The following is a 16,406-nucleotide window of genomic DNA, read 5'->3' on the forward strand; positions in this document are numbered from 1 at the left end:
ATCAAATGCATAGTTTACGATTCTATAAAAGACATACAGACTTTTTTATATTGTGTCTTATAAATAATAAAAACGTGGTATTATCAAAAAATAATTATTTTTTAAATCAAAGTGTTAATTTTAAAAACAAAAAAAAATCCAACGCCAGGAATCGAACCCGACTCACCTGGGTAAAAGCCAGTAGCTAGGTATTCTAGGCCATTATACACGTGTAAGTCATGGAGATAAATATTTGCCATATAAGTTGTAGCGTTTTTCCATCAAGTTTCATATTTTACCTTTTCTTGCCTAAAATCCCCGGTTTTGGGCCAGCTGACACATCATTTGTTAATAATCTTTGGAACACCTAACTAAATAAAAAAAAAACAGCCATGCTAAAATGCTCCCGTCAAATTTGTCACTACCTCCCGGGCTATTATACAAATTAATAGTGCAAAGTAATGACGTCTGTCATGGTGACAACTGTAACTGCCGTCTGCACCTTATAAGGCGAATAATTTCTGATTTATAAAATATTTTTCGTTTATAAATTTTAACACATTTTTTTATTTGTTTTAGTGGGGCGAAATGCCAACTTCCGTGGCCTACATCGGCACGGGCCAAATCATGGGTTGGGGCAACAAAGCCATAGAAATCCGCTCAGTCGAATCAGGACACTTAGACGGTGTGTTTATGCATAAAAAATCGCAGAGGTTAAAGTTTTTGTGCGAGCGGAACGATAAGGTGTTCTTTTCTAGTGCAAAAAGCGGTTCCTCGTGTCAAATATATTTCATGACACTCAACAAACCGGGAATGGCGAACTGGTAACAATTTGGTTGAGGGTTACCATTCGGTGGTTAAGCACCAAGAAAGCTTAAGCTGACTATACTTCCAGATGCGTTGTTTTATTGAAAATGCTTCCAATATATTCTATTATTAATTACTTTCTTGAAACTTATAAGTATTTTACCTAAATCTACAGGGTCGTTCAAGACTGTGCCCTTTACGAAAATGTGGAATTGTGAAGAATTTTTTTAGGAAAATTGTGTAATGTTATTAAATCATTGTTTAAATCCTTATATGTTACAATTTATACATTTTCCCTATATATTAGAAATTAGAATTGGAACAGGAAGTCCCATTAATTTAGGGTGTAAAAAAAGGGCAGGTCATAAATTAAATCACATATTGATTGATCCCAACTTACATTAGTACAAATGGGCACATAAAAAAGTGACCCTTTGAAGTTACAAAATGAAAATCGAGTTTTCCAATATATCAAAAACTATTAGAGGTTTTTATTTAAAAATGGACATGTGGCATTCTTATCGCAGGAACATCCTAAAAAAATAACAGTGAAATTTGTGCACCCCATAAATATTTTATGGGGTTGGTTTTGTTCCCTTAAACCCTCCCAAATTTTTGTGTACGTTCCAATTCAATTATTATTGTGGCAACATTAGTTAACACAATATTTTTAAAACTTTTTTGCCTTAGTAGTTTTTTGATAAGCCAGTTTTTATAGAGATATTTTGAACATTTGTAAAATCCACGACCTATTTATATATGGTTACGTAAGATTATAGAATTTGGTTTTCATAATATTATTACCAGGTTTCTACAATCTTAACTTAACCTTAATCTTAATTCTATACAAATATGTGGTGGATTTTACAATAATTGTAAAAAATATCTCGATAAAAACTGAGTTGTCGAAAAAGTACAAAAGTAAGAGGCAAAAAAGTTTTAAAAACAAGGTGTTTAACTAATAGCAAAACAACGTACGCAAAAATTTGGGGTGGTTGTAAGCGAACAAAACCTTCAAAAAATTTTTATGGGGTGCAGAATTTTCAGCTATTTTTTTTAAGATGTTCCTGCCACATGTCCATTTTCAATAAAAAATCTCTAGTAGTTTTGAATATATTGGAAAAAATCTATTTTCATTTTGTAACTTCAAACGGCTGTAACTTTTTTTATGTGCACATTTGTACTAAGGTAAGTTGGGTTCAATCAAACTATTTTTGGTCTCAGAATATGTGATTTAACTTATGACCTGCCTTTTAATTACACCCTATATATTATGAATGAAAAAAGATAAACAAGGACAATGGATATTAAATCTACAATACATCAGTGTTTTGCTAAGCGTTTGCCGTTGGCATAACGTACCAACATGTAGAGAATACTTTATACATAATAGTACAATAAATTAAGCAGAATACATCTAATGGAAAAACGGACTTTCAAGAAGAATGGACAACAAAAATAGCTTGTCCTATAAGTACTATTTATTTAGAAATTATAATAAGTTCCTATATACCATTTCCACATCTAACATTTTTGTAATCTGAACCGTACTCAGTGTTTTATGTGTTGTGTCCTATTTTGAATACTAGTCAAGAAAAAAATACTTCTCGTTCAAAACAAATGAATCTTTCTTCCGTTTTTGATAGAACGGCGCATCTAGATTACCAGCTTGCACTTGTTAAGAGGATACATAAGTATGTATGTGTGATCGCTGAAAAATAGTGATTGAATCTAGTACTGTAAATGATTATGTCTAGGCAAGTGATGTGAAATGTGAAAGAAGTCTTTTTGATATATAGACGGACGATGTTTTTATTTTGTTGCTTAGTTAGGTAGAATAGCAAAATTGTGAACTGTAAAAATATCAAAGGTTCTGTTTGGAAATATAGAAGCTTATACAGAAAAACTGGTTTAAAGCAAAAATTTAAGTGATTATACTTTATCCCTTATTTCTGTTTTTGTATCATGTTTTATTTATCTCAACAAGTAATTTCTTTATTAACCGGTTTTAACCATGGACTCATTCCTATTATAAGACCAACATGGTAAAGTTTGAGGAAGATTCGTATTTTCAAACAGAATTTTAACGTGGTAACAAATTCCTTGCAGTGTCAAACCAACGTTCCTTTTTCCGCAAAAAGTGCAAGTTTCAGTCAAAAATTACACAAACCAAAAACTCAAACTAGAAGTGGTTAAATAAAAACTACAGCACTTTTTTGAAATGATATATTTGTGATTAATTTTTTTAGATTCAATTAATTTCGACCAAAAAAGTCAAATACTGATTGTAACAATGTTGTTGATCTGGTTGCCCTATTGGTATCAAAAAATTAATTTGACGTATAAATTACATCCAATAAAGCTTTGCTTGGCTCAATGGAAAGTAAACTAGACTTTTATTAAGAATAAAATATAGCCGTAGCTCCACAATGGAACATCACATAGTAGAAGCTTCAACTCCTTACATTTTTCAATTACATTTACATTCAACTCCTTACGTCTAAGCCTCTACTCCTTACTGTAATATCTTAGGGATGCTTGTTTTGCCTTCTTTTAATTTCTGCATATTGACAAGTTTTGCTTTGTATAGTGTCTTTCGAAAAGACCAATAGATTCATTTCAGGTGATCGAGGAGCCCATTCGATAAAACCACTAGTCTTCCAATCCATCTCTTTTCAACGTGTTACTTACAATATTTTCTAACTTCAACAGCATAGTGAGTTCCTTCTTCTTTTCAAACAAAACAGTCCTTATAGGTGTTGCCTAAAAGTTATACAGCATGAAATAGCTAAATTAAACGACATGAAAATTCGTTACTTGGGTTGAAAAATGTCGAGCCAACTCAGGGAACATCCATAAACTACGTCGTAAAAAATTCGGACTTTTCAATACCCTCCTCACTTCCGTCGTAAAGCGTCGTTTACAGTTGACCCCCCCTCATACCGACGTCGCAATTTCAACTCATAACCCCCCCCCCCCTTTTAGTGATTTTTTTTAGTTAGCTATCAAAGTTTAATTAGTTGCTATGTAGCTCATTAATATCCGCTACTTTTTTTTCTCAATTCACTGTACAACTAATTATTGGGACAAAAGACAATACTTTTATAGGAGTTCCGATATGCTTTCTTAACTGCATCATACAAATCTTGATACTTATTTTGTTTTGATTTCAATACCATTTCTTTCATTAAGTATAAATACAATGTACTAACTAAATAAAATAGAATATTTTATTTCTATTCATTCTTGTAGAATTGTTTCACACAGAGTAGTCAGTAAATAAATGAACAGTTTAATATTTATTGCTTCCAGACGTTGTTCTGTATAGAAGCGTTTGTTTAAATATATAGAACAATGTTTTATTGTTTGCTATTCTGTAACTGCTAGCAAATTATTAAGGCTGTGAGTGATAAAAACGAAATGAAGTATGCTATAAAAGTAATATACATACTAATTCTTGTTAATTCTAAAATAGGGTAATTTTTTATATTCGTGAACATCAAACGACGTCGGATGTGCACTCATGGTCCCCCTCCCCCCTGTCGTGTACCGTCGTAATAAGCAAAGACCCCCTCCCCCTTTTCAACGACGTAGTTTATGGATGCTCCCTGTCAGCAGTTGTACTGTTTATGTATAATATACATATTTCTTCTTTTGCTTAGTTCAACAAAAAGAAACCTAATAATTTGAATTTACAACAGTTGTATTTCTTATTTATCCGCTTCTGCTATTTAAAATGGTGCTATCTTCTAATATTTCCAATGTAAATAATCGACAATTAACACAAAAAAATTGACACTGCACAGATTAGGTAAAAGATATAGTCCCGTTTTGGCTAAACTTCGAAGAGAATGAAGATGCATTCAAAGCTTAAAAATACAGTTGGGTGCCAACAATTATGTTAGTCAAGTTAAACAACAAAACATTAAATGCTCACGGAGATGTAGATAAGTCAAAAATTAGTGTAATTGTTAGTTAACTTTTGTAAGTAGCTTGTTAAAAATACAAAATGCGTTTTAGAAGACTGGACAAATTAGTATTATGTTACATGCTAATTTACATATTTATGAATTAACATTTTGATTTACGCCAACAAATAATTTTGAAGGTATAGTCTAACAAGCTATCTTAATATTCAGCTGAGCGGGATGCTATTCGAGGTATGAAATTCGATAAACAAGGGATCTACCGGTTTTAAGAAAATATCCCTTGTTTACATAATTCACACCTCGAACCCCGTTCAGCTGAGTATTAATTAGTCTCTTAAATAGCTTGTTAGACTTTACTGACAACTGAAAGGTTAAAAAGATGTACTAGTACGGTTGTGTCTTTTTTAAGTGCTGAAAGGTTCGTTAATGCGTTGATTTTATTTTTCTCTCTCTTAACACTTGTTTACATTTCTAATATAACACAAGTCAGTTTCTTTCGCCTAAATTAAAAATAAGTCTTCAGTTTATATTACATGCAATATAAATTAGGAATGATTTTTAGTGCAAAAATCAGAGTGCAAAAAAATAGATTAGGTTTTAGACCATCAACATACAATATACATAAGATTTTTCACGTAGTAGAAAAACATATTAATTAAGACAATAGTGACGTTGTGTCATTACCATTTTTGGTCAATATCTTTTATAAACCAAAATATAATGGAGGAGGAGAAAGCAGATATTTTGCTTTCATCATTGATAACCTCAGAGAATCCGTCCATCCTTCCTATTTTTAGCTAGTATTATCACTTTTTTGATCAATTATTTTACAGTAATACTACTAATCTTGTTTTATAATTCAGTGGAATCTCGGTATACGACCTAATCAATTCTGGTTATTTGAATTTTGTGAAAAGACGACAGAAACAAAGTTTTCTTAGTTCGAAGGAACTTCCTAATCTTATCTTTCTAATCTTATCTTCCACTCGATCTAAGGGACACTCGCTAACTCGCAACTTTTAATGACAAACATTTTCAAATTAAAATGTACACCGGCCAATTCGTAACTTTTCTACTACCTGAACCTGCCAACTCGAAACCTTCTACAGGTGAAGGTTATGAACCTGCTCATGTCTAGGTTAAAGTTGTCCCCTCATCCCCCTTGTAACAAAGTCTATTATGGTCTTAGATGACACTTCTACGAAGTCTTAGGGATCTGGTTGATAATGCTCAAATGTATTGAGTCTGATCCTATCCCATCCTGGGCAGTTCCACAGAATGTGTTCCGCCGTCTCGTCATCAGCCTGAAAGAATCTGCAATTCGCACTCTCAGTAAGATTTATCTTACGAGACCTAGGTTAAGATGCAGATCACTTTTATTCATATCTTTGGATTTATTCTTCGAAAATTCGTCTATAAAAGCCTTCGAATGTTTAGAGACTAATTTAATCGTACCATTGGTTACGTTTCATCCGTTCCATCCAGTCCAATCTCGTTCTTTTACCTGTGTTTTGACAGGTTCTGGGTCTATGCATGTTTCTTTTGCCCTGCCAACTCTATAGTGTAAGATTGTATGATCTTAAAAGCTTATATTGCTATGTTTATTACATTTTCTGCAAACATTTTCATGTCTATTCATTTTGTAAGGAATTCTTCCATTGTTGAAGAATGTCTTTTTCCTTCTCTGACCTCTGATTCAGATAGTCTGTAGATTTTACTTTCTGTGAGAAGAACAGAGGTGTAAAGATATAATCCGTCACTGGGTGTTTAAACTAGAATCACATTCCCCATACCCTACGGCATATGCCAGAATACTTAAGATTACAGGCACTAAGATGGATAACCATTTAAAACGATTTGATAATCAAAGCCATAAAATACTATATCTATTCTTTACTTGTAGTACACCAAGCAAATACAGTCGTATACCGAGTAAATTTTGTTACCTGTATTTTGAGTGGAAAGTGTATTAAGATTGAAAAGTCAGTTTTTGGAATTCTTTAAAAGATCATGTATTGAGAGCAGATGTATCCTCTACCTTATCTTCATAAAATCTGCTCTCCGAATAGTTGGATACTACGTTTATTCTCAAGATAAGCTCTTGATCCTTCTGACGCCCGATTGGTGCGGGTGGCGTATCGCAGCTTGTGATTGGTTATAAATTACTTTCTAACCAATGACAAGCTGTGACGATACGACACACCCATCGATCACGTGTCTCAAACTGTGACCTTGAGCATATCTTGGAAATGAACGCAGCATAGTATGTTCATATTATATAAAAGACGCTCTTACACAATAGTTTTTTATTTCAATTGATTTTAAACAAGCATTATTAATTTTTTAGATAATATGTAACAGAAAAATCTAAAAATAAATGTATAACAATAAAATAACATATTTGATTTGAAGCGTTTTGTATTTTTAACAACGCTATATTTTGTAAATACATAACATAAAAAACAAAACTTTTGAATAAAAATTTTTATTGCAATATAGTGTGTAGCACTGTACCCTGGTAAACGTTTATTAGACAAAATTAGGGTAACTTAAGATAACCATTTTTATACTAGTCTGAAAAATTGTGAAACAAAAGCCTTCTGTGTTTTGTATTACAAAAGAGAAGAGTGCAAAAAGAGTAAATTAACAATATGTAAGAATTTCTTGCTCACTTTATGTTTTCTTAATATCAGGGCGAGGTAGTGTATATTTTTGAATCTAAATTATTTACTTTAAGGTGCTACTACTATACCCAGTCAAAACGTATTTCCATTATGTCCCCCTTAATTATCACTTGATAGTACAAAAAAAATTTGTATGAAAAGAGGGTATGTAAAATAAACTGTTGAAAACAAAGATGTTATTCGAATTCACAAGATTCACAAAACTCCATTTATCGCGGTGTGCAAGTACTTGGAAGTGATACGTGAAACGATCGTGTGCGAATAGCGGAGAAATATTGCAACTTTCTTAAATAATTCATATTGTCAATTGAAATGGTCAAATTGACGTACATTTCATATCTACTGTCATTGAAGAAGAAAAATTATATGTTGCTCCACAATATTGATATGATATGCAATTATTATATAAAGGTAAATTTAATTAATTGTATTTTGCTTGCAGTACTGCATTTTAATAACTAATTTTATTTACTACATACAATTGTTTACGTTTTAATGACATAACCTGAATCTTATTTTTTCTTCTTATTATTTTTTTTTGGGCTATGGCCTTGACAATTATCCAGTAACCAGGACTAATATAATTTGCCAATATAATTAAAAGTGCGAATAAAGTTGCAGAGCGTAGAAATAGGTGTCGCTTTGCCGAACTTGCACGGTCCCAATATCCCATACGTTATAGAATGATATAGCAATTGGGACCGTGCAAGTTCGGAAGAGCGACACCTGGTTTTATAGCTCAGCAACATTTTTAGCACTTTTAATTATATTGGCCAATTATTAGTCCTGGTTACTGGATAATTGTCAAGGCCATAGTCCAAAAAAAATAATAAGAAGAAAAAGTAAGATTCAGGTTATGTTATTAAAACGTAAACATTGCAGGAGTAGTAAATAAAATTAATTATTAAAATGCAGTACTACAAGCAAAATACAATTGAAGACCTTGGGACCAGAAGGGGACAAGCCACAATTTAGTCAAAAATGAGTTGTAGAAATCGCACACTTTAAGATCATATTAATGTCCCAAACAGAAAATTTCAGCTGTTTTCTCATAGATGACGCCGCTGTAGTAAGTCCCGTTGTGTCACCATAACTTTATATTGCAACAGAAGGAGACAAGCCACAGTAGTAATCAACATGGCGGCGGAACATTACCGTGCATGTAAACGGAAAATAGACTTTTCTGAGTTTGATTCTGAACACAGTGACCAAGATCCGTTTTGAAATAAAAGCGAAGATGACAAAGACTATACAGTATCCGGAAGTAGCAGCGATTCGGAAACTATAAACTCAGGAACAGTAAGTTTATTAAATTTGTGGCTTATCCCCTTATGTTATATTTTTCGAACCTAAAAATATTATGATTGTTCTAAAGGTTTTTTGTGGCTTATCTCCTTTTAGTAAAATACCTACTTTAATGTAGGAAAATGAATAGGTTTATACCCTTCTCGAGGTCTCTTGCCAATTTAATAAAAGAATTAAGCGCAAGGCTAAAAGCAATGTATGTTACGAATATATAAATACAAAAAGGAAGAAAATAGAACCGAAAAAATTAGATGCACCTTGCGGTGGCACAACATAATGTAGGCAGAAATTGGTGCTTGTCAATAGATTCTACCAGATACTGAAAATAATGAACCACTGGAAGATATTGAACATTTATACGACTTTTTAGATATTGAAAATATTAACAACTAAATTATTTTATTGTTGATTTTATGTCCATTTTTTAGAATATAACTTTTTATACAAAAGGGGATAAGCCTCATATTTTTTCAAAAAATGTTCAAAAACCGTTAAATAAACATTTGTGTTATTTTTATTGTGTATTTAATAACATATTTCCAAATGATTGAGGACCTTGCTTCCGAGAAAAATGTAAAAATTGGATTTCAAGATTTGAAAATAAGTTTAAAATGATGTTTTCTCCAAAATATGGCATGTCCCCTTCTGGTCCCAAGGTCTTCAATTAATTAAATTCGCTTTAATAATTCCTTATCATATCAATATTGTCGACCAACATATAATATTTACAATTACGTATTTTTTATGGGAAATAAGCCACAATTTTACTAAAAAATGAATTTATTAACGTTTCGAAGCCCAAATCGGGTTTCGTTGTCAAAATACAAAATACTATTAAAATAAAACAAACATGTTGTTGCTAAGTAAAAAAATTCTTCTAATAATTTATTTAATCTGACTCATTTATATTGGTAATTCAGACGTATATTATACATTTTAAAGTAGAAGACTTTAAAATGATATCGCCAATATTTATGAGTTGCGTTCCTGGGACGACTTTACTAAAAGATAGTTCATTCGATTACATGAAATCAATCCCAACTCAAGAATATCCGTCGCAAAAAAATCATAGCATGTGATCTGTCTTTAAAAAGACAACCAAATGCAACGATGACAGTAAAATTCTCGCGTTAGAGATTCCATAGTAAATCACGAGGGAAAACCAGGAAAAAACCTCGTGATACTATCCCGACATCGTAAGTATTTGGTCTTACATTTAATCTACCTTCAAAAAACTAATACCAAATTCTGACTTTAATATGTTTAAATTATAAATAATATTAATATTACATAGATATACAATAAGTAATACTAAAATATAAAATTTGTAATAACTCAATATGTTATTGACTTACTAATCGTGGTATTTTCTTTCTATTGACTTCCTCTTTCAGTATGGGTAACCACATCCTACTGCATTCTACCGAGGAATTTGCGACACAATTGGTTTCATTTAGCATAATTAGAGCCGCTTCTTTGATTTTTCTCTTTTTACTATCTGATTCTTTCAGGACTATACTTGAATGAAACCAATTGTGTCGCAAATTCCTCGGTAGAATGCAGTAGGATGTGGTTACCCATACTGAAAGAGGAAGTCAATAGAAAGAAAATACTACGATTAGTAAGTCAATAACATATCGAGTTAGTACAAATTTTATATTTTAGTATTACTTATTGTATATCTATGTAATATTAATATTATTTATAATTTAAACATATTAAAGTCAGAATTTGGTATTAGTTTTTTGAAGGTAGATTAAATGTAAGACCAAATACTTACGATGTCGGGATAGTATCACGAGGTTTTTTCCTGGTTTTCCCTCGTGATTTACTATTGAATCTCTAACGCGAGAATTTTACTGTCATCGTTGCATTTGGTTGTCTTTTTAAAGACAGATCACATGCTATGATTTTTTTGCGACGGATATTCTTGAGTTGGGATTGATTTCATGTAATCGAATGAACTATCTTTTAGTAAAGTCGTCCCAGGAACGCAACTCATAAATATTGGCGATATCATTTTAAAGTCTTCTACTTTAAAATGTATAATATACGTCTGAATTGCCAATATAAATGAGTCAGATTAAATAAATTATTAGAAGAATTTTTTTACTTAGCAACATGTTTGTTTTATTTTAATAGTATTTTGTATTTTGACAACGAAACCCGATTTGGGCTTCGAAACGTTAATAAATTTATTTTTTAGTAAAATTGTGGCTTATTTCCCATAAAAAATACGTAATTATAAAAATGCCACAAGGAAATAGCTTCAGAACAACATAATATTTACAATTTCTAACACAGCATTTGCGAAATCCCATTTTCTTAAATGACAGAAATATACCTCAATTTGATAATATGAAATATTTAAGAAATATGTTAGAAAGCTGCAAGGTTTCTCCGCGACTCGCGCCCGATCGTTTCTCGTATCCCCTCCAAGTACTTGCACACAGCGAATAGTGGATACTTCGTAAATATAACTCATATTTTATTTTTTGTTGCATTTTGCGGTTCCACTCAACTACAAAGAACAGAGAAGGGAGATATAAGAAAAAATTTTGAGACACCTGGTATAGTAGCCCCTTAACAAAGTAATTTAAAAATTATAAAGTTGAAATGTTTTAATTGATTTTTTAATATAATTTTAGATAAAATTTGTATTTTGATGTGGACTTACCAAAATCCTTTTATGTTAATGTTACGATCTCTGAATGATATGTGTATCAAAAATGAGAAAAATCCTATATAAAAGTCTATAAAATAATAAAAGATTAGTGCAATTCCTTATAATCCTAGTTCCTTGTTCCACGTAAAACAATAATTAAATAAAATGTAAAGTTTCTATACCCTGAGCCGAAATTATCAATTATTTGTCTTCCAGGTTTAAACTGTATATATTAATTGAACTATCAGTTTGTTGACCAATCTCTACATTTCGAGAATTATATGCAGCTCCTTCAAGAGGAATTGTTTTTCATTGTAAGTAAATGACTCAAAGTAAGCAGAGTTAAAGCGTGAATCCGCTGAAGCCATTCTGCAACGGCCTTAGGGTAAAAAAAAGAGAAGCGGCGAGTTTAACTGCGCGTTTTTTCGATCAAAGATGCCAGCGGCCCTTCACCTGCGTATAGTGGAGCAGTGAACTAATATAGGTGGGAATTGTAAGTTGGTAAACGACATAGAAAAAATTAAATTTCTACAAAATCTCAAACCGTTTAGGAGTTATGAAAAGTCTAAACTGACAGGGCCGGCCTGCGTGCTGTGAAAAATCGTAACATTGCCCCCTCCTTAAGAGATGGTTCCTCCTGGAAGCTTGTCGGGACTCGAATTGGATGCTGGTATCGACAACTGGATCCTCTTTTACAACTCTGTATGTCAAGGGACGGTTTTGGCTCCTCACAAGTAACCATAGTAACCGTGCGGATTGCAACAGACTAGTACCTGGAATTCGGTGTCGTTAAAGACTTCTTTCACTATATTTCGGAAAACCCTCCCATCCAATGGCTGATTTAATGAATCGCAGTTAGACTCTTGACTGGCCGTTCCACTGTTTTTACCCTCCATTGGCGTGGTTCTTCAGCAGTGGGGATTGACATTACCCCGTCAAGTCTCTGTTAGGCCGTTTTGCTGAACAGTGTGCTTGGTTGACTTTTAGATACGATATAACGAGCAGCCTTAATAATTGAAACAAAAATTTTTGTCAGAAAAATACGTTTATTATCACTAAAAAGGTTAGTATTAAATCTTATCCGGTATATACTTTCTTGATAGCGAAGAAATTAACAAAAGATATTTAACAAACTAAGTTATCAATCGAAGTAGCGCAGAAAACGACAATAAATATCGCCTCCGTACCACCAGATTGACACAGGTGGAATACTTTCTTTGGTTACACCTCCTTAGATTTTCAAAATTTATAAATCATACAGGGTGCCGAGGAAATTAAGATGAGAGAATTTTAAATAATTCACAACTCATCTACTCAGCGTGGTGAAGCTCCAACAAGAAAGATTCCTTAATACTCAAACAAAAGAGTAAACGAATTAAAAATGTATAAACATTCTCAATTTCTTTGCAAAACGAAAATGCAGCAGCTGCATAATACTCTGGTTAAAGCGGAGAGTGCAGGAAGAGTCTATACCAGTTTCGGAGATCTTTTTCCCCTCATCAGTAAACCCATATCCTCTTCTCTCCGCTTTAACCATTTACCATAGCTTGGGCCTTCCCGAATTGCAAATTCGGGCCATCTACCGAAAAACAAACTAAGTTATCAATCGAAGTAGCGCAGAAAACGACAATAAATATCGCCTCCGTACCACCAGATTGACAACAGGTGGAATACTTTCTTTGGTTACACCTCCTGAGATTTTCAAAATCATCTTAATTTCCTCGGCAACCTGTATGATTTATAAATTTATAAAATAAAATGAACTTCCAAAATAAGATAAAAATAAAACGTATCATTCTTTATGGAGTAAAGTTTAGTTAATTTCAATTATATTGTGGATCAAATAAGAATAAGGTTATTTTGATGACACTTTTTATAAATTTGTATAATGACAAAACTGCTTCGATACCGATTTCCAAATAACATTTAGTAGAAAAACAACGAGCCATGACGAAACAACATGTGGATCTGAGAGATGGTGATTTCTTAATTCCTACTGGAAACTGATAGAAAACGAAAAAATATATAAACAAAGATACTGGGAAACGAGCCCAGAAGAGAGAACATTTGAGGAGATTTATGATAGTAAGCAGTATTTACAAAACCTGTGGTCGACAGTGAAAGAGACAAGGTTAACCCATTCGCTGCCAATCACGCGCCAGCGCGTGATATGGCTACCACAGTCAGGTGTAGTTCACGCGATAACGAGTGATCTGGTTACTTCAGTTAGGTGCCCGTTCAACAAAACGGCTCCTATCTGAGTTCCATCCTCTTCGATAGGTAGCGAATGTATAATGGTAAGGATGATAATCCCAGATATTGAACACAATAACAAGACCAGTTATTTGTCCTGGTTTATTAATCCAGTGAGTTTTATTAACTCTATTCCCAGTTGCTTAATTTCCTGTCTTGAATGTAGCTTTACATTAGCCTTTAATAAGTTCAAAGAACTTTTGATGATTTCAAAATCAAGTTCCTTAATGAAAAAATATCCTTATCAGTCCCATTATTAACATAATGTCCTTATTCTTTAATTAAACTTTAAATAAATATAAAAAATTAAAAAAATTTGAGCAACATATTTTGTCTTTTCTTTCGCTCTCCACATTGATAGGTATATTAAAATACAATAAATTTTAAATTTACTATTTAAGGAACTTTGTTGTTAGAAAATTACCTCACAGCTACCTAAAATAATACGTGTACAATTTTTTGCGCGTATATATACATTATACGAACTCTTTTCACCAATATTTGCAAAATTTTAATCTATAAATATACACCTTGCTCAAATCAATCAAGCCCTGTATCTTTTGTGTTTTACGAATTTTCATTTAGTGATGTAACAATACAACAAATATATCAGTGGTATTAGTTTATAGTATTTTATGACAGGATAAGTCAAAAAACCTGTGTATTATTGTTAACTTTGTTTTGTCTAATTGTGGATTTTGCTATGATTTTTAAACATACATGTGTTTCAATGGTTGCACTGTAATTAAGGGTTTTATAAACGGTTTGGATCAATTGGTATGGGAAAGAAGACGATTGTTGTGTGTATTTTCAATCGTAATCGTATTGGTTTTAGATCAGCAAGTGTTTCACTCATCACCAAAAGATATCAAAGAACAGAATAACGTACAGTATAATGATTATCAATAATGTTTTTCATACTACTTTACTTTTTCTAGTCTGGATCCGACTACAGTTTTTTTGCCCAGTATCTACGTCTACACTCTTTGTATTTGCGAGCCATAAATCATCGAGGGTGCACTGTGATGGGCAAAGTCCGCTTTTTCCGTTTTTCTGGCGGCGTCTCATTGTAATTTTTGGAAGTCTTTTATCTCCCATTCGTTGAACGTGTCCATACCAAGTGAGTTGGTTCCGTTATACCTCTTCCACTATTGTTTTCTGCTTACCTACTTTTTCTATGATTTTTTTCGTTTCGACCATGGTCACACTTCGATATTCTGGCAGCTCTTCTAAAAAGATCCATTTCGGTAGTAAGCAGCTTATTTTCGGATTTTTTTGTCATTTGCCACGCTTCGGAGCCAAACGTTAAAATTGATTTCAGAATAGCGTCGTACATCCTCATTTTTGTATTTAAGGTTATGTTATGTTGCCACAAGACAGGGTTTAGGGCTCTAGTAACCTTTCTAGCCTTCGTCACTCTTATCATCTATACTGGGTTCCGTTCTTCCACTATTTGTTAACTTCATCCCTAGATCTTTGTAAGAACATACCTCTTCTAATTGCTCATTATGTAAGACCAATTTTTTTCTAGATTATATGTAATTATGTAGAATTATAGAAAAATAAAACGTAAATACCTGTGGTAATGGCGATACTAGTGTTGAACTTGATGGTAGAATATTATTGGATAGGGACTTCTTTCTTTCAGTATGAGAATTTTAGTTCTTTAACAATGTCTCTAATTAGAGAAATCACTTTAGGTCGATATTCTAATACATATATTGCTCGAGCGTTATTGGACTCTATTAAAAATTATACTCAATATTATTTCTCACGAAATTTATCTAAAACATAAATCTAAACCATACCAAATGATCTAAACCAGAAACATCATACATAAAAATCGTAGTTGGATATTTGGTGCAATTAAAGACTGTTTTATATATAAAGAAAACTTAAAATAACCGTTTATCTTAATTTGTAAACCTATATTTTAAAAGCCATTAAGTGAAAAAGGAATGTTCGATCCGGAAAATTATAAAAAATGTTTTGTAGGTTTAAATTTTTTGACTTCCTGTATAGAAAAGAAGGTTCGAGGCATTTCTTTTTACACTTACACTTATGTGGTTAATTAATTTACAGTACTTTTTCCATTAATTTGCATATGATGCCTTTTTGTAAGCTAGCTGTTTCTATCTATTGCTCTTTTATAATTATTTCCAAAGAGATGGTATATGTGTGATTTTTTATAGTTAATAACATTTATATAAATATCATTTTATTAATATTATTATTCAAAATATTAAAAGTTATATTATATGTTTTACTTTTATTTTACAAAATCCTATATACCTACCTATGGATAAATGTAAAATTTCCTGTTCCTAATATCCAAATATCTCATCAGCAAAAGGTCTAATTTATATTCCACCCTTCTGTTCACCATCCATTTTCAGTAGTTAAAAAAAGTATGTGGAATAAAACATATAATCGTGTAGAAAAATTTGAAGGGGGTACAGGCTATGATGAACGATGGTATAAGTCATACTTTGTGCTGAGTTTATTTATTTACAGGATGTCCCAATTATATTATTCCTATTTATAAACAATTCTGCTTTTTCATTGGCGGATTGATACCTCTATGGAAGGTTGCGTCCCCATCTTCTGCGCGGTCGTTCGATACTTCAACCGATTGGTGATTTATCTCTTCCTATTTTAACTACAAGGGTCTCCCCCATTCTGCACATATTCCATGTTTCCATTATTTTTTCTGTTTAGTGTCCATTCGTTTATACACTGTACGTTACATTTTCTTTTAATGCCTTCACTCCCCTTTCGATCTCT

At 32.3% G+C, this 16,406-nt stretch overlaps 1 protein-coding gene across 12 annotated transcripts in view; it reads left to right on the forward strand.

Annotated features, from left to right (window-relative positions):
- The window catches only part of LOC114340505 (serine/threonine-protein kinase mig-15), a 315,391-nt gene extending 300,260 nt beyond the window's left edge, over positions 1-15,131 (forward strand). For all 12 annotated transcript variants that reach the window (XM_028291254.2, XM_028291296.2, XM_028291262.2 and 9 more), the window contains one exon: positions 559-15,131. In XM_028291254.2, coding sequence (XP_028147055.1) covers positions 559-807 — 249 coding nt within the window. In that variant the 3' untranslated portion in view covers positions 808-15,131. The remainder of the gene's footprint in view (positions 1-558) is intronic.
- Positions 15,132-16,406: the final 1,275 nt, after the last annotated feature.

The sequence above is a fragment of the Diabrotica virgifera genome, chromosome 7 (genome assembly GCF_917563875.1).
Source record: "Diabrotica virgifera virgifera chromosome 7, PGI_DIABVI_V3a".
Taxonomy (NCBI): Eukaryota; Metazoa; Arthropoda; class Insecta; order Coleoptera; family Chrysomelidae; genus Diabrotica; species Diabrotica virgifera.